Below are 25697 nucleotides of genomic sequence, written 5' to 3' on the forward strand. Positions count from 1 at the left end.
ACCATTTCTCTGGTGTACACAAAGTCCTTAATAGATGTGCTTAATTTTGCTGGCGCATTCCCTCATATTACTTTGTATACCAGTTTGTGAATTACTGAAGCTGGCCATTTGGCAAATGTATGTTTATGTATTGAGAAAAATAGAAATGAATATTTTAAATCTAAAGGAACTTGTTTGATCCTTCTTAAATGAAGAAAGAAAAAACAAGATCTGTACAGCTATTCAGATAAATAATTTTTTTCTCGGGGTGCCTGGGTGGCTCAGTCGGTTAAGTGACCGACTTCAGCTCAGGTCATGATCTCACAGTTCGTGAGTTTGAGCCCTGCATTGGGCTCTGTGCTGACAGCTCAGAGCCTGGAGCCTGCTTCGGATTCTGTGTCTGCCTCTCTCTCTGACCCTCCCCTGTTCACGCTCTCTCTCTGTGTCTAAAAAACAAAAATAAACATTAAAAACAAATTTTAAAAAATAATAATTTTTTTCTCTTTGCCTTTACTTAAAAAATGGCATGCTGGCTCTTGCATGAGATCTAACGTTAAAAGCAAATTTGTAATTATACTGGCAGCCCATGGCTTCTTGGCTTTACTTCTCCTTTTATAATCTTCATCAGCTCTAAGAATTAGAGGATGTACGTAAAAACAATGCAAACACACCTTTAAGACAAATCCAGTAGTCACCTCTTTGAATCATTATTGCTCTTGGAGTCCCTTGAGTCTACTCCTACTGTATAATGGAAGGAATAAATGTATGACAAAGAAAGCTGATTTTGGGTATGGTCACTTGTTGACTCTTGCCACGGGCTAGATTGAGTTGTGGAAAATTCTAGAAAAATAGAGAAGACAATCCCTTAAAAATAAAAAATAGAATGCTTTTAACAAGTGTTTTTAAAATGTTTATTTATTTATTTTTGAGACAGAGGAGAGAGAGAGAAAGTGTGAGCTGGGGAGGGGCAGAGAGAGGGAGAGAGAGAATCCCAAGCATGCCCCACACTGTCATTGTAGAGCCCGACATGGGACTCTGTCTCACAAACCATGAGATCGTGACCAGAGCTGAAATCAAGAGTTGGATACTTAACTGACGGAGCCACCCAGGTGCCCCAGCAAGTGTTTTTAAATCTATTAAAACAAATTAGTTTGTAAAACTCTGCTGTTACAGAAAGTATATAAATCTGTTAACCTGACTGCTTCAGCCAAATGAGTGTCCCACATAATTATATATCTTCATGGAAGATAAATTTGAGAAGATTATTTATGCCTTTCAAGGTGTCTGAAAACTTGAATTCAAAACAATTTTTTGCCTTTCTCCAAATTTTGCATAGTTTTGCATAGTTCTGTTAGAGAAATTTTTTGTACCCCCTCCACCAAGTATAATAAGAATAATTAAATAAGTAGATAAAAGAATTAGGGATATATTCCTTATTGATAGGGAAATCAGAGTATATGTAAATATCAACCATGTATTTGTGGTAAGGGAACTTTACCTACGTTATTTAAGAGGGGAAATGGCCAGTGACCTTGGAGTTTAGTCTAGAAGTTGTTGATGATATACTTAAGATTCTAGATAATAAACTGATGCTGAAAGAACTAGTAAACAATTTAGGATAGGGATGTGTTTTCTTTGTCCTTCAGTCTCTCAATGCCTTTTTTTGAACACTTCAAGCATCTTCTTAACTGGCTTCTAATCTTATCACTGCTTTCCCCTCCTCTTGCCACCATCTTCCACACTGCTGCTAGACTCATACTTCTAGAGTACAGATCTTACCATATTGGTCTTTGGTTTGAGAGCCTTCACACTTCCTCTTTTCTGATAAGATTTAGTTCAAGATTCTTCCAGCTCTGGCCCTTGTTTTATCTCATAGCCCTCACCTGCTACATTAAGCTTCATGTGCACTTTCCTGAATTCCAGTGATAATAATAGCCCATATTTACTGAGAACTCAAGTGCTAGAAACTGTTTGAAGCATTTTATATGTTTAATCTTTTATCCTGTCAAACCCATTAAGAGGTGGATATTAATATTTTATTCATTTTACAGATAAAAAAGCAGAGCATAAATAATATGGTTATCAGGTAGGAGGGGGGAACTCAAACTCAAACTCATTTTAACCCCATTCTTAACCCCACTATGATGTACTGCCTCCCTAGTTCACACTACCCATTGTTCATTTATTTACCTATTGTTATTCCCAGTGGTTAGAATTCTCTTATGTGAAGCCTGGCTAATTCATGATTGTCTTCAGCACTACTGGAGGTAGTGCTCAAACTGCAGCTAATATTTCTGAAAGCAAAGGAAGTCACTAATGAAAGAATAAGCTTCAAGGTATTCAGCATAGATAAGATAGATTATAAGTATCCTCAAGCAGCAGCCTTCTCAAAGAGACTTATGTAAAATAGTTAATAGTGCATCTCTTTCAAAAATAACTTAAGATTGTCTTTGCCTCAGAACATTATGATCCAGTTTTTATCCAAAGTGATCGTCTAAATAGACTTTTTATATGAATGGTATAGATATCATTAAACTTTATCCCCTGGTCCCTTGTGGCCCTCTTTCACAATTTTCTATTAACTAGGTAAGAATTGGGGAATGGAGTGAAGAAATTGAATATTAGCAACATAGCATGTTTAAATTGTTTCATATATGTTGATTGCTATCTTTCATGTAGTTTACTCGATAGAAACAGTTATTTTGGCAAATTCTTATCAGGAAAACACAATATTGAGTGTGGATGAGGAGTTATGACTGTCTAGCATTTATAATAAACATCTATGTTGGCAATTGTGGCATACAAATAGTTTTTATTTTGAATAGTCTTATTTGATTCTAACAAGACCCCTAGGTGTTTGGCAGAGGATCCTACTCAGTCCTAATTTAATAAATAAGGAGGGCGCGGGGTGGCTTAGTAGGTTAAGGGTCCAACTTCAGCTCAGGTCATCATGATCTTGCGGTCTGTGAGTTTGAGCCTTCCATCGGGCTCTGTGCTGACAGCTCAGAGCCTGGAGCCTGCTTTGGATTCTGTGTCTCCCTCTCTCTCTCCCTCCCTCCCTCACTCACACTCTGTCTCTGTCTCTCAGAAATGACTAAATGTCAAAAATATTTTTTTTAAATAAGGAAATTGAGGTGTGTATTACTGATTTGCCTGAACTCCTATGGCTGGTAAAGTGCAGGGTTTGGGTCTTCTTACTTCAAATCCCACACTCTTTTCTGTCTGTCTTTTAAAAGTGGAAACTAAGCCCTAAGCAAGCTAGGCCATCTTGTCCAGGGTGGTGGTTGTATATGTGCCATATTGACCAGTACCTGAAATATGCACAACAGGGCCACACTTGCCCTGATTATTCTATGGCCATGTTTGGATGATTTCCCCAATGCAGATCTGTTTTATTCCTCTGTTTAATTAGAAATCTGATTTTCTCCTCTTTTTTTATGCTTTTCTCTCAGTTTTTTAAAAAGTTTATTTGTGTATTTATTTTGAGAGAGAAAGAGAGCATGTGTAAGTGGGGTAGGGGCAGAGAGAGAAGGAGAGAGAGAATCCCAAGCAGACTCTGCACTTTCAGCGCAGAGCCAGATGTGGGACTCAAGTTCACTAACAGTGAGATTATGACCTGAGCCTAAATCAAGAGTCAGACGCTTACCTGACTGAGCCACCCAGGCACCCTCTCCCAACTTTTAATGTAAGACTTCCATATGAGTTAAATTCTCAAATGTTATTGCTGTTCTGTAGGAGAGGGAGGAAGTTTTTTTTATTCATTTCTGAAAAGCTTGAAGGAAACAAACATACTATAGAGTAGCTAGTTTTTTTAGTCTTCATGAAAGTTTAAGTAGTAAGTTTAAGGTTTAATGTTGTGAAGCCAGGGTCTGTACAGGTGATTAATGGCAATTAATGACCACCCTTCATAGTGATCATCCATCTGAAACCTTTTTAAGACCAGTTGTAGGCTACCTTTGTGGCTTCATCTCCAGCCATCTTGGACAGCCACCTCCTGTCCCTGAGTATCCATCACTGTCTTTCCTTGTGCTTTCCACTCTTTCTAGAGTATACTTTCTTCCCTTCTCTACCTTTTCAAATATTCTTCATTTTTTAAAATTCTCTTCAAAAGTTTGTCACCAGTTTCCATATAGTATCTCAACTGCCAGTCAGAATTTGTTTCCTATCCTTTATTTCCACTGCTTTGTTTTCAATATTAATGACATGATTTGCAGCCTTCAGGTTTCTGTTCATCATATAACCTAGGTCTCTCCCAGTTGATTGCAGATCCTTTGATGACTGGGATTATACCATGTTTATCTTAGTATCACTAGTACTTGGCAGGATACCTTGAATAGTAGGTGCTCAATAACTACTGGATGAATTTGCATTTGTTTTAGGTACTTTGCAGCAACTCAGTTTGAACCCCTGGCAGCAAGATCTGCTTTTCCTTGTTTTGATGAACCAGGATTTAAAGCCACATTTATCATCAGGATCATAAGGGATGAGCAATATACTGCTTTATCAAATATGCCTAAGGTACTGTTCTGTTCCTTAATGTAAAATCCTTGAGTGGGTCTCTTTCTTTGTTATAAATATTTGAATTCCTCTTTGTGATACTGTTGAGAATGAGTAAAATCATGTATATTCTTATCCTTTCTTAAAATACTTAAATAGAAGTTAAAATATATGTTAGAATTAATTGAGAAGTCAGCTCAAGGAGCATTTGAAGAAAGAGTAAGGCCTGCTCAATATGCATTGTGTGGGCAGGAAATATGAAGTATGTGCTGTATATGAAAGGTATGCAAATACTAATACTATATGAACTAGTACTAAAAATCACAGTGATGTTTTCTGAGACTTGATGAATTTGCTGTTCTAAATAGTGGTGCATGATAATGTTGAATCATGATTGACCTTGGTGTTTTATTGGTTATTGAAAAATCAGTATTCTAACGTGGAGGCTTAACAAGAACGTGAACCTCTTTCTTGGATGTAAATTCTGTGTGGGAGGCAATGGGGACAAAACCAAGCAGAATTGTTTTTATGCTAGACAGAACTTAGGGTTGTTTTTTTTTTTTTTCATGACACCTGAGTGGCCATGTGGAATCTGATGGGAGCCTCTCAGAACCCATGTGGCTAGGGGAGAGGAGTAGCCACGTCTAACAGACTGTGGAGTCAACCTTTGTAGGCAGGCGAGGATGTGATCTGTCCTTCAATAGGGACATCACTTCAGCAGCTCCAGTCCTAGCCCTACTCTTCACCTTAATCTTCCTCTAAAAGAGGTGAGATGCCTACTTGCCTAGTATCCCCAAACATATCTTAATTCATGGTCAGAAAATCTTGGAAGGCTTCTCTAATCTTGTGTCTACTACATACTGCATAGTGACTTACCACCTTTGATCCCACTAAGCCTTCTTGGGGTCATCACCATGGTACTTTAATTTTTTTTTTAATGTTTATTTTTGAGACAGAGAGCATGAGTGGGGGAGGGGCAGAGAGAGAGAGGGAGACACAGAATCCGAAGCAGGCTCCAGTCTCTGAGCTGCCAGCACAGATCCCAAGCAGGTCATGATCTCACAAACTGTGAGATCATGACCTGAGCCAAAGTTGGACGCTCAACCGACTGAGCCACCCAGGGCACCCCAACATGGTACTTTAAAAGCTGTTTCAGATCTTTCAGAGGAATATTCTAACTGTAGCTCCTTCTTCTGTGTTTGTAGCAGTAGAGTGGAACGCTCCTATGTCATAAGGAAGGATTTTGGTTTTGATGGTATTTTAAAAGGAAGAAACAGAACCACTGTTATTTACCTTCTCTAAGTTATGTTTATTTAAAACCGTCTTTTGAAACTAAAAATTCCTTAAAGATTTTCACTGTATTCAGTGTATTTTTTCTTTTTTCTTTTAGAGAGAGAGAGAGAGCAAGCAGGGGAGAGAGCCAGAGAGAGGGAGGGAGAGAGAGAGGGAGAGAGAGAATCTTAAGCAGGCTCCACGCTTACTGCCAAGCCTGACACAGGGCTCTATCCCACAACCCTAAGGTCATGACCTGAGGTGAGATCAAGAGTTGGATGCTCAACCAACTGAACTACCCAGGCACCCCTACTCAGTATATTTTCATGATAAGCGATGACAGAACAGAATGAGAGGAAAGGTCATTCTCTGTTTGGAGAAAGAGTCATGTTCTCTTATGCTGAGAAATTAAAATATGTCAACATCTTCACTACTCATTTCGTATTTGAATTTTTAATTTCTTAGTTTATTAAGTCATTTATTACCATAATTACAGAACTGTTATCATTTCCCATTGCTTGTAGAATTCATCAATCATTATGGAAGATGGACTTGTTCAGGATGAGTTTTCTGAGAGTGTGAAAATGAGCACTTACCTGGTTGCATTCATTGTTGGGGAGATGAAGAACCTGAGTCAGGACGTAAATGGAACCCTGGTATGTTGTTTTGGTAATTGTCTCAAAAGCCTGTTTCACAAGAGGTTAAAAGGAATTCTTTGATGATTTCTGGAAATGGAAAACAAGCTTTTGGATCACAACTCTGACATTTTATGCCAGAAATGTTACTTTTTGCTTATATTTAGTTTTGTTAATTGAATACCTAAAAGTCAATAATATTCAAGTTTTCTTTAATTATGTTTCTAAAAGAGAATTCCAGTAAGACAATATATGTATAACAAGGATTCTATAACTGTGCTGTACAATATGGTGGTTATTGGCTTTATGTGGTTTTTAACATTTAAATTAATTAAAATTAGATGACAGCATCATGGTTGAATAAGGTATCCCTCATTCATGTCCTCCCATGCCAGCAACAATAATTTGACATCCAGCCATGGACAAAAATGCCTTTGTGGAAGCTGTGGGATCCAGCACTGAATGCCAAATGACCTGGGAGGCCTCTTTTGCACCTATGCATCAGGTACTAGGCATACAGACCTTGGTCCTGGCTGTGGGCCCTGTGAAACATCTCTTAGCCCTCTTGGCTATGGTGTGGGAGCACCTGAAAATACTGTCTTAGACAGTAACACCTGGAGAAAATAGCCTTTGTGGAAGTCCACATTTCTAGCCAAAAAGTTCAGCACTCCGTTGGAGAAAAAAAGAAATACAAGTTTGGATGCATTGGTGAGGGCAGTTAGATAAGACTGGAGGAGGTGACTGCCATGTCAAATGTGAAGACATTAACACAAAACTTCAAAGAACATGAAAAGTCCAGAAAATATGACAACACCAAAGGATCACAAACATCTTCCAGTAAACAATCTCAAAGACATGGAGATCTGCAATTTTCCCATTAAAGAACTCAAAATAACTGTTTTAAGGAAACTTAATGAACTACAAGAAAACACAAAAAGACAATTCAGTGGAATCAAGAAGCAATACATGAACAAAATGAGAAGTTTTAACAAAGAAATCATAAAAAGAAACTAAAGAAATTCAGGGGCTGAAAAATACAATGAATGGAATGAAAAAAAAGAGCACTAAAGAACATCAACATCAGAATGGATCAAGCAGACGAAGAATTTGTGAGTTAGAAGACAGGAAAGTTGGTATTATCCATCCAGAGAACAAATAAAAATGTAAGAAAAGAATGAAGCAAGCCTATGTGATTTATGGGACACCATCAAAGAAACAATTTGTGAATTACTGGAGTTCCAGAAGAAGAACAGAGGAAGAAGGGGGCAGAAAGCTTATTCAAAGAAGTAATGGCTGACAGCTACCCAAATGTGGGGAGAAATTTGAATAATCAAGTTCATGAAACTCACAAGTTACTGAACAAATGGCTTGAAGAGGTTTCTTCTGAGACATGTTATAGTAAAACTGTCAAAAATCAGAGAATCTTAAAAGCAGCAAAAGGAAAGAAGATTGTAATTTACAAGGGATAAGTCTGTCAGTGGATTCCTCAGCAGAAACCGTAGCAACCAGAAGGGAGTCAGATGAATTAAAGTGCTGAAAGAAACAACTGCCAATCAAAAAATACTCTTGCCTGACAAGGTTTTCCTAGAGAAATGAAGGAGAGATAAAGACTTTCCTAGACAAAAGTTGAGGGAGTTCTTTACCCCCTTAAAAAATGCTGAAAGGAGTGCTTCCAGGTGAAATGAAAGGACACTAATTAGTAATATGAAAATATGTGAAAATACACAACACAGTGGTAAAGGTAAGTATATAGCCAAATTCAGAATACTCTTAATACTCTAATATGGTGGTGTATGCATCCTGTAGAATGCATAAAAAGCAGTTCCAAGAGTGATGTTTAAAGCAGTAAATGCCTATATTAAGAAAAAAGAAAGATCTCAAATAAACAACCCGACCTTATACCTCAAGGAAATCAAAAAAGAACAAACTAAACCCAAAGTTAGCAGAAGGAAGGAAATAACAAAGATGAGAGCAGAAATAAGTAAAAGAGAAGAACGCCTGGGCGGCTCAGTGAGTTAAGCCTCCAACTCTTGGTTTTATTTCAAGTCATGAGGTCATAGTTTTTGAGTTTGAGCCCGTGCTGGGTACTGCACTGACAGCTCAGATTCTGCTTGGAATTCTCTCTCCCTCTCTACCCCGCCTTCATTCGTGCCCCCCCTCTCCAAAATAAACTTGAAAATTAAAAAAAAAAATAAAAGATACCAGGAAAAACAATAGAAAATATCAATGAAACTAGAGCTGGGTTTTGTTTTGTTTTGAAAGATAAACAACGATAACAGACCTTTAGCTGGACTAGGAAAAAGTAAGAGTCAAATCAGAAATGAAAGAGACAATTCTGTTGCACAGAAATATAAAGGAACATAAGAGACTACTATGAACAATTATAGGCCGACAAATTGGGTAACCTAGAAGAAATTGATAAATTCCTAGAAACATACAACCTAGCAAGAATGAATCATGAAGACATTAAAAAATCTGATCAATATTGAGTAAAGAGATTGAATCAGTAATCAAAACCTCCCAACAAAGAAAGCCCAGGATCAGATGATTTCTCTGGTGAATTCTACCAAACATTAAAGAAAAATTAATTCCAATCCTCAAGCACTCTGAAAAATTGAAGAGGGAATACTGCCAGATTTGTTTTATGAGGTTCACATTCCCCTCCTATTAAAGCCAGATAAGGACATTACCAGAAAAGAAAACTATAGGCCAGTGTCCCTGATGAATATAGATGCAGTAGATGTCTCTGCATAAAATCCTTAAAAAAATGTTAACAAGTTGAATTCAACAGCACATTAAAAAGATCATACACCATGATCAAGAGGGCTTTATCACTGGGATACAAAGATGGTTCAACATATGCAAATCAGTAAATGTGATACATCATATTAATAGAATGAAAGATAAATAGCACATGATCATCTCAATAGCTACAGAAAAAAGCATTTGACAAAGTATAACTTACTTTCCTGATAAAAACTGTAAACAGGGGCCCCTAGGTGGCTCAGTCAATTAAGCGTCTGACTTTGGCTCAGGTCATGATCTCATGGGTCATGAATTTGAGCCCCACATTGTGCTCTGTGCTGACTGACAGCTCAGAGCCTGTTTAGGATTCATTCTCTCTCTCTCTCTCTCTCTCTCTCTCTCTCTGTCTTCCTCCCTCCCCCCTCCCCCCCCCAAATGAATAAACATAAAAAAAAAACCCTCTAACAAATTAGGTATAGAAGGGCATACTTCAACAAAATAAAGGTCATATATGGCAAGTCCACAGTTAACATCATACTCAACAGTGAAAGATTGAAAGCCTTTCTCTTAAGATCAGGAACAAGAAAAGGGGCCTACTTTCACCACTCTTAATTAAAATAGTGCTTGAAATCTCAGCTTGTGCACTTAGGCAAGTAAAAAGAAATAGAAGGCATCCAAATCAGAATGGAAGAAGTGAAATTGTCTTTGTTTGCAAATGATATGATCTTATGTATACAAAATCCTAAAGACTCCACCAAAAAACTTTTAAAACTAATCAGTGAATTTAGTAAAGTTGCAGGATACAAAATCAGCATAAAAAAGCCAGTTGCATTACTATACACTAACAATGAAATATCTGAAAAAGAAATAAAGTTATCTCATTCTCAATAGCATCAAAAACAATAAAATGCTTAGGAATAAATTTAACCAAGGAGGTGAAAGATCCGTATAGTAAAAACTATAAGATTTTGATGAACAAAATTGAAGAAGACACACATAAATGGAAAGGTATCTGATGTTCATGGATCAGAAATATTAATATTATTAAAATGTCCATACTACTCAAAGCCATTTGTAGATTCAATGCTATTCCTATAAAAATTTCAATGGTATTTTTCACAGAAATAGAAAAAAAAAATTACTAAAATATGTGTGGAACTACAGAAGACATTGAATAACCAGAGCAATCTTGAGAAACAACAAAGCTAGAGATATGACATTTCCAAATTTCAAACTGTACTACAAAGCTATAGTAATCAAAACAGTATGTATACTAATTAAGAGAGTATGATGCTAGAATAAAAATAGACACATAGACCAAGGAACAGAATTATGAGCCCAGAGGAAAAAAATGCATGAATAGGCAACTAATATTTGACAAGATAGCCAGGAATATGTGGTGGAGAAAGGATTATCTTCATTATAATGGTGCTGGGAAAATTGGATAATCATATGTATAAGAATAAATTGGACGCTTATCTTACACCACTCACAAAAATTAACTAAACATTTTAAACACTTTAATGTAAGGTCTGAAACTGTAAGGCTCCAAGAAGAAAAGATAGGAAAGGAGCTCCTTGACATTGGTCTTGGTAATGATTTCTTGTATATGACACCAAAAGTACAAGCAACAAATGCAAAAATTAGTTAGTGGGACTACATCAAACTAAAGAGCTTCTGCACAGAAAAAAATCAAAAAATGCAAAGGCAACCTAAAGAATGGGAGCAAGTATTTGCAAATCATATATCTATTAAGGGATTAATATCCACAATATATATAAGGAACTCATATGACTCATTAGCAAAAAGATATATAAGCAGTCTGATTTAAAAATAGAGGAACTGAACAGACATTTCCCCAAAGAAGACATACAAGTGGCTATACAAGTACGTGAAAAGGTACTCAACATCACCAATCACAAGGGAAATAAAAATAAAAATAAAAACCTCAATGAGATATCCCACACCTGTTAGAATGACTGTCATTAAAAAGGCTAGAGTTAACAAGTGTTGGTGAAGATGTGGAGAAAAGGGAACCTTGTGCACTCTTGGTGGGATGTAAACTGATAAAGCCACTGTGGAAAACAGTATGAAGTTTCCTCAAAAAAATAAAAATAGAACTACCATATGATCCAGCAATCCCACTTATAGATATATAGCTGAAGGAAATGTAATCCAGATCTCAAAGAGATATCTGACTCCCATGTCAGTTGTAGGATTATTCATAATAGTCAAAATATGGAAACAGCCTAAGTGTCTGTCTGAAGATGAATGGATAAAGAAGGTGTGGTATAAATTACTGTGGATTATTATTCAGCCATGAGAAAGAAGGAAATCCTGCCACTTGCAACAACATGGATGGACCTTGAGGGCATTATGTGAAATGACTAAGTCAGAGAAAGACAAAGACTATATATATTATCTCACTTAGATGAGGAATCTAAGAAAGCTGAACTCTTAGACACTAGAATGGTGGTTGCCAGGATCTGAGGGTTGGGGGAAATAGGGAAATGTTGGTCAAAGGGTGTAAACTTGGAATTTTAAGAGAAGTTTGGGAATCTGGTGGATAGCATGGTGATTGTAGTTAATAATACTGTATTATATGTTTGAAAGCTGCTAAGAGACTGGATCTTGGAAGTTCTCACTACAAAAAAGAAATGGTAATTATGTGAGATGATAGATGTGTTAACTAATATTACTGTGGTAATCATTTCACAACATATAAATGTATCAAAGCAACACATTGCACACCCTAAACTTTCACAGTGTTATATTAATTATATTATTAAAGCTGCAAAAAAAATAATTCAAATTTAAATTCACTTTCTCAGTCCCAGTAACCATTTTTGGTGTTCTTACAGCTAGTGGTTACCATATTGGATTTTACAGATACTGAATATTCCCATCAATTCAGAAAATTTTATTGGGCCACACTAAATCTAAAACATTATGAATACTAAAGAGATAGTGTAAAAATGTAGTTAGAAGAAAAATTCCACGTTTTAGAATTAATTTAGTCTTCCTTTTTTAAAAAGCAAGTCTAGATTGAGTTTTCTTCATCTTATTGAGTGAGATTGTTTAAGGGTCTTGTGTATCTGTAATTCATAAAAATTTATTATTCTAATTATGCTCCTCTGCTTTTCTTTGTCATTAGTCCATGTATATAAGTGATTATTTGTTTAGATTTTATGCTTGGATTTCACAGTAAAGACCTAGTTAGCAAATATTTTCATATAGTGAACAATATAGAAGGAGAAAAGAGTCTTTTTCAAGAAGCTAAAAGGGATTATTCTTCATGATAGAAATATAATTATTTATTTTTCCTTATTTCGATCACCCCAGGGAATATTTTATACCTATTGAACAGGTTCAGTAGGATTTGGTTTACCTTTCTAGACTGAAGAGCTTTATTTTGATCATGGTATATTTAGATATTGCTAATTAAAAAGGCTATACTCATTTTGTTACAAAAGATTATCATGTCTCCTCCATAATGCTTAGAGGCAAAGGCAGAGATAAGGATTATCTGGCTTTTCACCAACAATAATACTATATGCCATTATGCCCAACAGTAAAGAATGGACAACTATTGACGAGGTTTAAATGTCCAAGGGTAAGTGTAGTCTACATAGTGACTAAGTGCTCAAATAATTTACTTACCTTTGGCTTGAAAGAGGTTTTTTTCAGGTCTAAACCAAAAAATTTTTCAGAGTCCGTTGAAAAGGATATTGAGAGTGGTTTAAATCTGATAAAATTCAATTAATTTTCTTCAAGTGTTGCACCACAGATTTAGGCGTTGATTCACATGTTGCAGCCTGGATAAATCTAAAAGGCTCAATCTAGGAGAGTCAGATTTGCTTCAAGACCCAGCTGACTACCATCCTCTCCTTGAAGCAGCTCATTCTTTCCCCAGCTGGGATTAATCATTCCCTCTGTGATCTTTCATAGCACTTGAATTACATCTCTGTTGTTATCACACTCTTTGATATAAAACCCCCAGCACTTTTTATTGTATCCCAAAATGTATGCAGTCTTGGCTTTTTCTTTCCCCTGTGTCCCTCCCGCTCTCCCTCCTTCCTGCCTATAGGATTACATTCAAGTTCATCAGTGTGATATTCGGGATGCCCTTATAAATCCATCTGTATTTCTAATTGCTCCAGTATGGATTCTTCCGTATAGCCAAGCTGAATTATTCACGGCTCAAATGCTCAGGTTTATAACTTATTCTCACATAGAGAGAGGAGGATGGGGAAAAGGGAGAGAGAGGGAAAGAGATTGATTGAGACTGAGATTGAGAGAGAGGATTTTGGGGTGGCTGTTTTTTTCTTTTTCTTTTAATTTACATGTATTAGGAAGCAGCATGGTTAAACATGGACTCTGGAGTCCCACTTCTACAGCTTACTAGAATGTACTCTTGGGCAGATTACTCTGTAATCCTGTCTAAACCTTACCTTCTACAAATCTAGTACTGTCTCGCCTATATTAGCCTGCCCTCTCAAGGATTCAATTGTAAACTTTTTGTAAAGCATTTAGTACCTGGTAGATAGTAATACACACACACACACACACACACACACACACACACACACACACAAATTACACTCTTTTTTATCCATTTGCAAACATATTGTGAACTTTCTTTCATGTCTGTAAATATAAAATATAACTTAAAAAAAAATTTTTTTTTTTTACATTTTATTTATTTTTGATAGAGGCAGAGCACAAGTGGGGGAGGGGCAGAGAGAGAGGGAGACACAGAATCCGAAGCAGGCTCCAGGCTCCAAGCTGTCAGCACAGAGCCCAACTCGGGACTCGGACTCACAAACCGCGAGATCATGACCTGAGCTGAAGGTGGACGCTTAACTGAGCCACCCAGGCGCCCCTAAAATATAACTTTTAATGCTACCCAACACCCACGTATTTCAAAATGCATTTTGGAAAAATTAATGTTATACAAATAAACAATCATTTTATTAATTTTCTCTCTTTTTATTAGGATGAGGGAAGAATCTAACATGCATGGAGCTATGCATTAATATATGCGTTAATCCCATATTGTTGATGAAGAAATAGTGTGTCAGAGAGGTTAAGTAATTGGCCCAAGATTACGTAGTAAGTGATAGTCAGGATTGTACTGTCCACTTCAATATGCTTTTGCTCACACCAAATGACACAAATAACTTCTGTATACATGGTGACCAGAAATTTAGGCTTGAAATCTAACACAAGATTTGTGTCACACTAAAATGTTGTAATCTTTAGGATGGATGCTGTTTTGTAGTATTTGACATTTCATAAGATTCACAAGGCCTATTTCACAAGATTCAGGAATAAGGCAGTAGGGCTTTACTAATGTCCGTCTCACCAAACAACTAAAAATGTCACAGTTGACTGTAGATTATTAAACATGCCCTCTTTAGTGATAAAGACTACTATGTTGTTGAAGTTTTTTCAAAAAAGAGGAACATTTGTTTTTATCATTTATGTCTATTCTTCAGTGTTCCTTACCCTCTGTGTTCAGTAATGCCAGAATTACCTAAAAATTTCTAGGCTGGTTTTAAAAGACACTGCTTTGTTTATCTTGAGGTTTTTGTTTTGTTTTTGCCATTGCCTGATGTTGTTTTTCACCATAGACAGGTCTAATCTGTAGAATCAGAGTGTAGTGGTGGTTGGATGTGGATACCATGCCTATCATTCAAACAGAACCTTCAATGGTATTATCCAGGTGAAGTTACAATTTCGATTTATTCATATTCAGTCAGGAACATGACCTAGTTATGAGTTACCACGAACAACATCTACCTCAAGTATCTCTTCACCAGGCAAGGACGTTGTACGTAATTCACATTATTCTCCTAAAGTCCCATCTCATTATTTATTCTGAATAGACTTGAGATTGGTATGTGTGTGTGGGTTTTTTTGTGTTTTTGTTTTGTTTTATTTCATTTTGTTTTCTTTTAGGAATTTATACTTTTGTGTGTGAAGCTTTCTGTTTAGGAAAGCTCATTTTTTCAGGAAGCTTAATATCAAAATTCTAGTATTTTCTGTATTTATAAATCTTGCAGGCCATGTTGTCCTTTTTTGGGGGTGAGGTTTTATTCTATTTTCTTCTTTTATCTAGGTTTTTCTTTTTACTAAATTAAGAAATAGATTAAGTTAAACTTAATAAATCTTCAGTCTTAACCCTTTTCTTTGATATTTGGTCAAGAATCTTTACAGTTGTGTCTTTTAGAAATCTCCCCAAGGTCTTAGCAAGAAATCTTGCAAGAAAAGTTTTAACTTGTAAGTGTTACAGTCTGAGTGCCAGTTGACTTCTATTTAACAGTGTTTAGAGTTCTCTTATCAAGCCCAGAATACTGGTCAATACGCTTGATTTTTTGTTGAACTAGGTTGTTTTCTCTGTTTCTTAATGCTTCTGTTGCTCTTAAAACAAGCTGGACAATAATTATAATGACCAGATTATTTATCTCTAGTGAGAACTCATAGTATGTCTTCTTTTGAGGGGTGGGGGGAAGAAGAAGAAGTAGAAGAAAAGAGCAAATATAATGACTTTTTTCCTAGTCATTGTATTCCAGAAATGGAATCCATAGGTCAGGTTCCATTTTCATGTGAACTTTTGCTCTTTCTTTACTTTTCCTCTAAGGGAAGGTGCTTTCACACACATTTGGGAGTGGCCAAATGGTATATATGGCAGAAAGATGTTGAAGGAGGGAATCTGGGGGATTATGAGTGGTGTTTCCATTGGGATAGCATCTCCTAGGTGTTTGAATTAACTATAACATAAAAATACATATGTTTGGAAAGAATGGCAGAGACAATAAGGATTTGTCTCAGATTCCTAGTGATCTTGGTATAGTTATTTACAGTGGTAGAGAGTATAAAAAGAATATGTCAGGCTTCCTCCCCTCCCCCCGCCCCGTAACATTGACTTCAGAGGGGGAAAGATGCAGGAAGTACCCACATCACCAGGAGAAGCTGGTAGTTCCTTTGGCAGGCCAGGGGATGCAGGTGGTATGGTGGCCTCATGATATGGGAGAATTAAATTTCTTCATAGTTACTTAGAAAGCAACATAGTTTTAATTTACTAACTCCAGTCCTAGATGCTTTATCTTCTAGTAACTATTGCCACAAATGCTCTACTCACACATATTTTGCCCAATTTCTTTTGGGACTGTGTGTGTGTGTGTATATATATATATATATTTTTTTTTTTAATTTATTTATTATTGAGAGAGAGAGAGCATGTGCAGGAGAAATGCAGAGAGAGAGGGAAAGAGAGAGAGTCCCAAGCAGGCTCTGCACTGTCAGTACAGAGCCCAATATGGGGCTCGAACTCATGATCTGTGAGATTATGACCTGAGCTGAAATCAAGAGGCAGACGCTTGATCAACTGAGATACCCAGGCACCCCAGGACTGATAGTAATTAGCATGTACTGAACATTTATATCATGCCATGCACTAGTCTAAGTTCTTTATATTATTTAGCTCATTTAATTTTCACAGGAACCCAGGGAGGGTAAGGAGCTACTTTTATTACCTTTTTACAGATAAGGAAATTGAGGTTAACCAACCTGCTCAAGGTAACACAACTAGCAGAGATTTGAACCCGGCACTCTAACTACAGAGCCTTTACCCTTAATTTTGTTTTTTGTTTACTTAAAAAATTTTTTGTGTTACATTTAATTTTTATGCCACGTTACCTCCATGTTTTTGTGATTAATGATATGTTCTATAGACTAAAGCCCTACATTAAGACAATTATGATTGATATCTAGTTCACCTTTTAGAATTATTGACAGTTTTTCAGTCCTTTAATGAAAGAAGTAAATTTAATTTGGAGTTAGAGTTCATCAGTGCATTTTTGTCCAAGTGATGAATTGTTCAGTAAGTCTCCATTTCCCACCTTTTCAGATTTTTTTTTGAAATTTTTATTTTCTGCTATGTCTTGTCCATATATCATATTCCCAGGTGAGTATGGAGATTTTTTTCAATCAATTGAAAAACAATATATATTTCTTTTTAAAACCCATTGCTTTTAACATAATTGCTTAAATTTTGCCTTTTGATACTTACTGAACAAGATGTTTACAGTTAGTTGCAGCTTATGTGTTTAACATGCATTTAGTCAGAAAAGGAAAGCAAGAATAAAAATTTAAATAATGTTGGGGATTGTCTCTGCCTTCCCCTTTAGTGAGCATGTATCCTGGAATGAATGGGCAATGTGAATATGAATCTATTATCCCTAAGTTGGTTTTAGTTACTGTGTACCACTCACTGAATGATTCTGTGGGTATGATTATTTTTTTTATACAACATGATCCATGAAAACAAGCCAACAACTGGAAAAAAGGAAGCAGTCCCAAGGTTGGAAGAAAATCTGGCTGTGTCATACTTACTAAAAGAGAATGCATTGGTCTGTAATAGGTTTTTCCAGGGTAATTTCAACAAATGTGCAATTTCTGCCTTGTGTGTTTACTTTAGAACTAACTCCTTTATGTGACTCCTTTGTATGGGTGTCTGTTGATGCCAGGTTCTGTTATAGGTGCTAGAAAGATGAGAATTTGTTTTGTCCTTCAAATAATTTGGTCTGATGGCTCATAGGTAAGGAAGGACAACGTGAGGTAATGGAGAAGATAAGTATAAAATTAATAGTTTGAGAATGTTCTGTTGAGAATGTTCTGTTAACCTAAACAAATAAAAAACAAAACCAGTAAGTTTTTGAACATTGTTCTATGTGTGGAAGTAACTAGCTAAATTCTCCAGGGGAGAAAAGAATTAGAAGCAAGAGTTCCTGTCCTGTAAAATCTCATAAAGCTCTTTGCAGTTCTCATATATGTGTCATGGTATTTATCTGAATATCATACCATTTTAGTTGTACCTGTCTTTATGTTATATGATATATATACATTTATGTATGTTTTCTTTTAGGTTTCTATATATGCTGTACCAGAAAAGATTGGTCAAGTTCACCATGCCTTGGAAACAACTGTGAAGCTTCTTGAATTCTATCAAAACTACTTTGAAATTCAATACCCACTTAAGAAATTGGGTAAGAATCAAACAGTGCCTCTGGTTTTCATTAGCATTATAACCTAGATTCATTTGGCAAATGTTTTGTAGAAAGCACTTTTTTAAAATTATTTAAAGAGAAAACTAATAAACACCTAAAGCTTTAAAAATTGTTTACATTTGTTAAGATTATTTACATTCCCTAAAAGTAGCTGAATGTGGAGCTTAAAACATTTAGAAGTTTATGGAGCTGTTCCAAGGGCTTATACAGGTTCTGTGTAAGTGGCAATTTGCTTAGGGCTTTGTCTGCAGTCAGACTCTAACTTCCTAAGAAATTCTGTTTCACAGGAGGAAAACTGAGTAATAGATGCTGAGGAAAGCAAGAGCTGGTCCTGGATAGAAGAACGTTGGGCCTGTACTTTGTCTTTCTTGCTCTAGGAAGTTGATTCATTGTGAAAGAATTATATATCTCTTTCTTTGTGAAGGGACAGAGCAATGGTGACTCCACAGGAATTGGTCAGATCTTTCTCAACTGACCGATAGGTGGGGAACATACAAGACTAGAGTAAGGTTCGATTTGCCAAGAATATAAAATGAACTCCCTGTCTTTTGATTCACAGTGATAAACCAATGGGTAAAATATTTTTTGGGGGGAGTGCCTTAGATGAGCGAAATTTGATCACTTCTTTCTTCACATGTTCAGATTTGGTGGCTATTCCTGACTTTGAAGCGGGAGCAATGGAAAATTGGGGTTTGCTCACCTTCCGTGAAGAGACACTTCTGTATGACAATAATACTTCTTCAGTGGCAGATAGAAAACTGGTGACTAAAATCATTGCTCATGAGCTCTCCCATCAGGTATTAATAGCCATGACTATTATATTTAATACTTATAGTATTTTAGAATAAGAAAATAAGTAAGAATTTTAGGATAAGAAATTGGAATAAGCTAATAAGAAATTCGGCCTTTTATTGTAGTATTGCCTTTCATAATAAAATGGTGGGTTTTTTTTGTTTGTTTTTGTTTTTTGTTTTTTGGTTTTTTTTTTAACACAAACATGATCATCAAATGAAAATGCTATCTAGGGGTGCCTGGCTGGCTCATTTGGAGGAGTACGCAATTCTTGATCTCAGGGTCATGAGTTCGAGCTCCACATGGTGTGCAGAGATTACTCAAATACGTAAATACATACATACATACATACATACATACATACATACTTAAAAGAAATTGCTATCTAATGTTTGTATAGGATTTTACAGTTTATAAAGCATTTTCACATCCATATCTCATTTACTTTTCATAACGGCTGTGAGGTAGGTGATGATCCCATTTTATAGATGTGGAAATTGAGAGTGTAAGTAAATGACTTACCCAAAGTCACAGAGCTAATAATTGGCAGCACTGGCCCTTGAAGAACCACTGTCTCCTCAAGATGTTTCTCCTTTTTTGCCCCCAATAATACACAGCTGTTTCACCTCTGACAATTGCCAGCCCCTCAGTATAACTTTGTGGCAGAGAAACCCTTCCCCTAAATTGCATTCTATTCTGGCATCTCTTGGACTGTAGTTGTCAAGACTAGATTTATATTTTCTTCTCTTGCTCAAACTGGGTTCTTTGTTAATTTGAGAGAGGGAGGGTACTCTTTGTATGACAAGGAGAAAAAGAAAGAAAATTATATGGGTTCGTGGACCCCCCTCTTTCTTTCTCAACACCTTGTCTTTCTTTTGTCCCTTGATGAGGTGCATAGCAGTGTTGGGTGTAGTTTGGGGGCATCATGATTGAGGGACAACGTGGAAGAAGAGTAGCATGCACTCTGGTCAGTTTGGTCCCTGTCTCAAACGCCTATATGTGTGAGATTCTAGAGGTCTTGTGAAGACTTCGTAATGGTCTTGCATATGAAGCACATACTTAGTGATAATTATGATTTTAGGCATGTAGACAAGTTGTCCTTTAGGGGATCTTTTCTAGGTCTGTTATTTCTGGGGCCTCCCCATCACCACTTCTCAGTTACTTCTTCTTTAAGACATATATTCCTCGGAAGCAGGTTTTAAAATAATATCTTTGAAAAACATGTTATTGTAATTCTCAAAAGTGTTTTGTTTCCATACCCAGTAACCTTATTATTTTGCTGCTGATTTGAGGTGAGCCCCACATGTCACTAAATCGCACACCCTATAACCTACCACTCTCCATTGCAGAGATTTTTGAGATACATTTTTCTTTTGGAGAGTCTCCTTTCATTGTTTTCCTTCTTATTATTATTTTATAGATGAAGACATTTAATGATATTTCTTATTTCATTTATTTATATGCATGCCAGCTTTCTTAAAGAATATTGTTTGAATTCTCTTTTCAATCATGTAAATACTGTCCTCAACTTGGGTAACTGAGGAGAAACATGAAATATAGGCTCTCTGTAGGAAAATCTCTCAGAAATTTATTTTTAAGTTGTAATGGATGGCTGAAGATATAGAATAGAAATAATCTTACTAACTTGATAGTAGTAGGTAGAAGAATTTCATTATCTAGGAAATACCACTTTTAATGAAGTAGCGAAAAACTGTTTTTGTTTACCTAGTAAACAGGGTTTGTATGTTAATTTGATAAATATGCTAACTAACTGTGGTTTTTGCTTGTTTTCCCATTCAACAAGGTAAAATGTTAAAATTTTCATTTTCATTTTAGAGTTAATTTACACAAATTTTTTGTAAGTCTTTAATTTGAATATAGTTTGTTTTACCTAATAATTGCATTTTTAAGTAATTATAATCTGGCTAAAGGGGATGAAGCTGACAATTTAATTATTAGAAAATTCTTGACAGTATAAATATTGTGTTGGTTAGTAGGATTTTTTGCTTTGTTTTCCCCACAGTGGTTTGGTAATCTAGTAACAATGGAGTGGTGGAACGATCTATGGCTAAATGAAGGGTTTGCTACTTTCATGGAGTATTACTCCTTGGAAAAAATATTCAAAGAGCTTTCTAGTGTAAGTATACCGTTTATTAGACGTGCTATAAATCATATTTGCCCCGTATTTTATAGTCATTTGGAGTGCTAAAAATGTTTTTAGAAAGATACAATAAAATTGACACTTGTTACTGATAGCTTATACCTCTTGAGATTTGACAGTGAAAATTAAGCTTTTACTTATTGATATATTTCATTGAAAGCTGAAATTATGTGCAATTATTTCACACTTTGTTAAGATGAACATTTAAAATCGCTTTACTACATTTTATTTCCAATAGATGTGGCTCTTCTTGAAGGAATTTAAATTAAGTTGAAAAGCCTTTTTAGCAAAACAAAACTTTTTATCCTTTGTATAAAGAGAGAAAAAAAATAAGACATTTTGTAGCAATACTCTCTCCCTGTTATCACTGTGATCATTCTTGTAACAGTGATAACATAGGTTCATACAGACAAATAATTTGCCCTGTTAAGGTACCAACCATATTTGTGCCCTTTTCAATGACTTGGGACATCGTTCTGTCATAGGGAGTGTAATACTGTTGTTACTGTGTTCCTAGACTTCCTGGGGAAAGGCAATGGTATGACAGGTATTGCCAAATAATCCAAGCAATAGGTGGGAAAGTATAAAGATCCCATTCACCCTTAAAATCCTGTGACATTCTATTAAACTTCCTGAATATACGATCCAAGACTGCTTCAAAACAGGGATACTCTTAAGAGCTTTCAATTTGAAATTTTTGTGTAAGTCCAGTTCAAAAACTTCAGGTAAGTAGAAGGAACTTATTTTTAGCTAGAATACTAAGCAAAGTATTCTAAATCTATGTATGTGACTTAATTAAGCAACCAGATACACAGTTTCACCACTGGGTGGTGCCCAGAATGTTTAAAACCTTCTAATGTATATTCTGGGGGAGCTCATCTGCTGAGCTATCGAAGAATTCTATTTAAGTATTATATTTTACTTCAAATGAACCTCAGTGAAGGGAAATGTATATTATCTTAATAGAAACCTGGACTACATATGAGAAATGAGCTTAAGGACCAGTTTTTATTTTTGCTTTTTAATTGTAAATGTTATTTTAAAAGTACACACTAACCATCTTAGAATATTTACTTCGAATACCTGGATTTGGCACATTTGGTAGCTTTAATAGTAGATTCTTAATTAATCCTTATGCTGTGGGTTAGGAAATAATAATGTTTTTCATATGGTCAGGATGTTATCATTTTATTTTTAAATTTAAGGGATATGAATGAAAGTCTCTCTATTCTTACACTTTCAAAAGCCTATTTTCTGAAGTTTAGTAAAGATGGGTATTTTTTAATAATGACCTTAAACAGGTAATTAATCTAATTCATATAAATAATTACTATATTTTCCTTTGCCTTTGATAATGTTCATGGTTTCATAATCTGTTTGATGTTTTTGCTAGTATGAAGATTTCTTAGATGCTCGATTTAAAACCCTGAAGAAAGATTCCTTGAATTCATCTCATCCAATATCATCATCATCTGTTCAGTCTTCAGAACAGATCGAAGAAATGTTTGATTCTCTTTCCTATTTTAAGGTACCGCTCTACACATCAACTACCTGGAGTGGGTTTCAAATTAATTTCATATGTGAGCAAGCTTCATGATTTAAATTATTTTAAGCATTAAAACTAGATTATTTTAAAGATTAGAGATTACTTTAAGATTATTTTCAGGTATACGTTTAAACTGTAAGATGTTTGCTTCAATTTAAATCTTGGTTTTAACTTTTTCTGGGTCTTTCTTTCTCTGATTTAAGTTCTTCTGACTGGTATAGTGAGTGGGTAATCAGATAATATAGCAACATATCTTTTAAAGTTGGTTCAGTCTCTGGATCTATAGGTAGAATATGTCCAGGGAAGGTCCTAAGCAAGCCCTTAGCTGTGTTATTGAGTATTGAAAGATGTTCAAAGTCACAGTTGCCAAAACTCAAAAACAAAAAGAATAAGAATTGAGAACTAGATTGCAGGATCAGAAGCACAGACTCCAGGTTTGGGAGTGAAGCAAAAACAGAAAACTGGAAACCTGATTAGGATTGCCATAGGTCAGAGAACAGAACAATGCCTGTCACAGTTGTGGTGGGAGGTGTGAATGTTAGGACTTACTTACCTCCTTACTCTGGCTGCCAAATTAATTGATTAATAAATGAATTCCTCCACTGGACAGAGAAAACACACAAAACACCTGAGATACAAACCATATCTTCAAGAAACTCAAAGTTTAGGTGGTAGGTACTTGTGAAGCACTAAGAGATGATATGTGCTGAATGAATGGTACAGATTTTTTTTACCTAGGTTTATGAAGAGAACTTTTTTGTAGGAAAATGGAAATGGAAGGGAATTAAATAATAAAAAGATATGGATAAAGAGGAATGGTAAGTGTTGAGTATGGCAGGAATGGGACAATAAGGTCTACAAAGAGACAGTTCAGGAATACTGATGGGCAGGACATTTTTGTTTAGGGAATAAATGCTTGATTGTGGTGGAAGCCATAAATGGAGTAAGGGAAAGATAGAAAAGGAGCTTGGGGCAGTTGTAGAAGGTTCTAAACGCCATCAGGAATCTGGACTTTTTCTGTAAGCATTGGGAAGCTTTAGAAGATTTTTCAGAGGAATTACTTGATTAAAGTTACTATTTATGAAAACTAATTTGTTCCAGCTTGTAGATTTAAGTGGAGAGAGAACTAAAGTCAGGAAATTGCTGCTAACGTCCAAGCATGACGTGGTAAAGGATGAAATTAGGAGTGGTAGTGAAAGTGGAAGAAAAATGATGAGTGTAAAAAAACATGGGCTGGAGGGAAGTTCTTGAAGGATTTAGTGATAGGGTAAGACAGGTAAAGAAAGGGAGACATGTTTTCCAGGTTCACACCTGACTGACATGGAAAATGGTAGTACTGTTAACAAATAAGAAATAAGGAGTTTAATTATCTATATTAAATATATTCCAGTTGGAGATACTGCTATGATTTTTAAAGCCTATATGGGATCTGTCGATAAAATTTTAAAACTTGTGGTTCTGTTCTTATACAGAACTGTCGCTTCGAGATTTGTTCTTACAGAGCTCTGTCATCCTCTGACCGCCATCCCCTAAACCCCAAATTCATTGTCTTATCATGTGGTCTCCACAGCATACCTAACCCCTGTCAATATGGTAACTACTTATTTCATGATTGGAAATCTGGCAAATACCCCACATAACTGAGAAAAGTAGGATATTTTACCAATGTTATGTACAAGAACAAGTGTCACTAGGGAAATGTGTTTGACAGATATATTCTATTTGGGTTTTTTAATCTCCAAGCCTAATTCTCATGTAGATTGTCTCTTGAGGAGATCAAGTAGGAAGTAAACTTAGAAAGAAAAGAAAAAAAAAAAAAGGTCTGAAATGTAAATGCCAGGGGCCACCAAAATGAGGTGGTTCTGTGTAAGATGAGGATCCAGGGAGAGAGTGAGAGTGATGGCCAGTGAATAGGGGGAGGATGAAGAGTGCCTCCCAAGGCTCAGTGCAGAAAGACTTCAAAGGATGAGTGAGTGATCAGTCATTCAGATGCCACTAGCAGGTTAAGATGAGCCTGGGAATTGATGTTGGTTTCAAGACAGCATGAAGTTCATCAGTGACCTTGATAAAACCACTTCTGGGGGCACCTGGGTGGCTCAGTCGGTTAAGCTACCGACTTCGGCTCGGGTCATGATCTCGCAGTCCGTGAGTTCCAGCCCCGCGTCGGGCCCTGTGCTGACAGCTCAGAGCCTGGAGCCTGTTTCAGATTCTGTGTCTCCCTGTCTCTCTGACCCTCCCCCGTTCATGCTCTGTCTCTCTCTGTCTCAAAAATAAAATAAAACATTAAAAAATTAAAAAAAAAAACACTTCTAGCAGAGTGATGGTTGGAAGATTGCCTTAAAGAAAATGGAGATGGCAACTGCAGACAGCTCTTTGAGGAGTTTACTACAAAGAGGGAAATAAGAAATAGGGTGATAACTAGAAGAGACATGGAGTTAAAAAAAGGAAGGCCATCTTTTATTTGTTTTAAAGGAGGAATGAATGTTGCATAATTTTGTTAATGGGACTGTAATAGTAGGGAAAGTTGGTCATGCAGGACTGAAAGGGATCTGTTGGGAACAAGAATGAGTACTTAAATTTATAGAACAAGTAACACCATGAAGCATGATACAGAAATAAGAGAGTAATAGCTATTAAATTCAGTTACGTGTATCTGATAATCTTGACCTAATATTGCTACATTTTTACCAGAAGTGAAATTCAAAGACTATTTGAATTCCTTTTGTGTACTAGGTGTTGTTTTAGTCTCTGAAATTGAGCTTTGCAGTGTTGCCCTCAATTATCATACACTCTAGAAGAGGAAATAAAGATATATCTATCTAAATATATATTAAATATATATCTGTAGCAGATGAAGGAAGTGATACAAATTGCCCTTGAAGATGGAGAAATATTTCTATCTTAAATCAGGAAAGGCTTCACAAAGGTGTTTTTGGAAACGATGGCATGCACTTCAATGACTATATAGCATGGCCTTAATAGTTGTATGCTGGATTCTG

The 25697-nt window shown here is 36.0% G+C and overlaps 1 protein-coding gene across 5 annotated transcripts in view; it reads left to right on the top strand.

The window, feature by feature from the left end:
- LOC102969445 (leucyl and cystinyl aminopeptidase) overlaps positions 1 to 25697 on the top strand; it is a 101666-nt gene that overhangs the window by 36351 nt on the left and 39618 nt on the right. For all 5 annotated transcript variants that reach the window (XR_444553.2, XR_006219133.1, XR_444552.2 and 2 more), the window contains 6 exons: positions 4359 to 4497; positions 6273 to 6404; positions 18058 to 18178; positions 18842 to 18996; positions 21015 to 21128; positions 22546 to 22680. Coding sequence is in view for 2 of the 5 variants with exons in the window: in XM_042990660.1 (XP_042846594.1) it covers positions 4359 to 4497; positions 6273 to 6404; positions 18058 to 18178; positions 18842 to 18996; positions 21015 to 21128; positions 22546 to 22680 (796 nt within the window). In the remaining 3 variants the exon portion in view is untranslated. The remainder of the gene's footprint in view (positions 1 to 4358; positions 4498 to 6272; positions 6405 to 18057; positions 18179 to 18841; positions 18997 to 21014; positions 21129 to 22545; positions 22681 to 25697) is intronic.

This window comes from Panthera tigris, chromosome A1, assembly GCF_018350195.1.
Source record: "Panthera tigris isolate Pti1 chromosome A1, P.tigris_Pti1_mat1.1, whole genome shotgun sequence".
Taxonomy (NCBI): domain Eukaryota; kingdom Metazoa; phylum Chordata; class Mammalia; order Carnivora; family Felidae; genus Panthera; species Panthera tigris.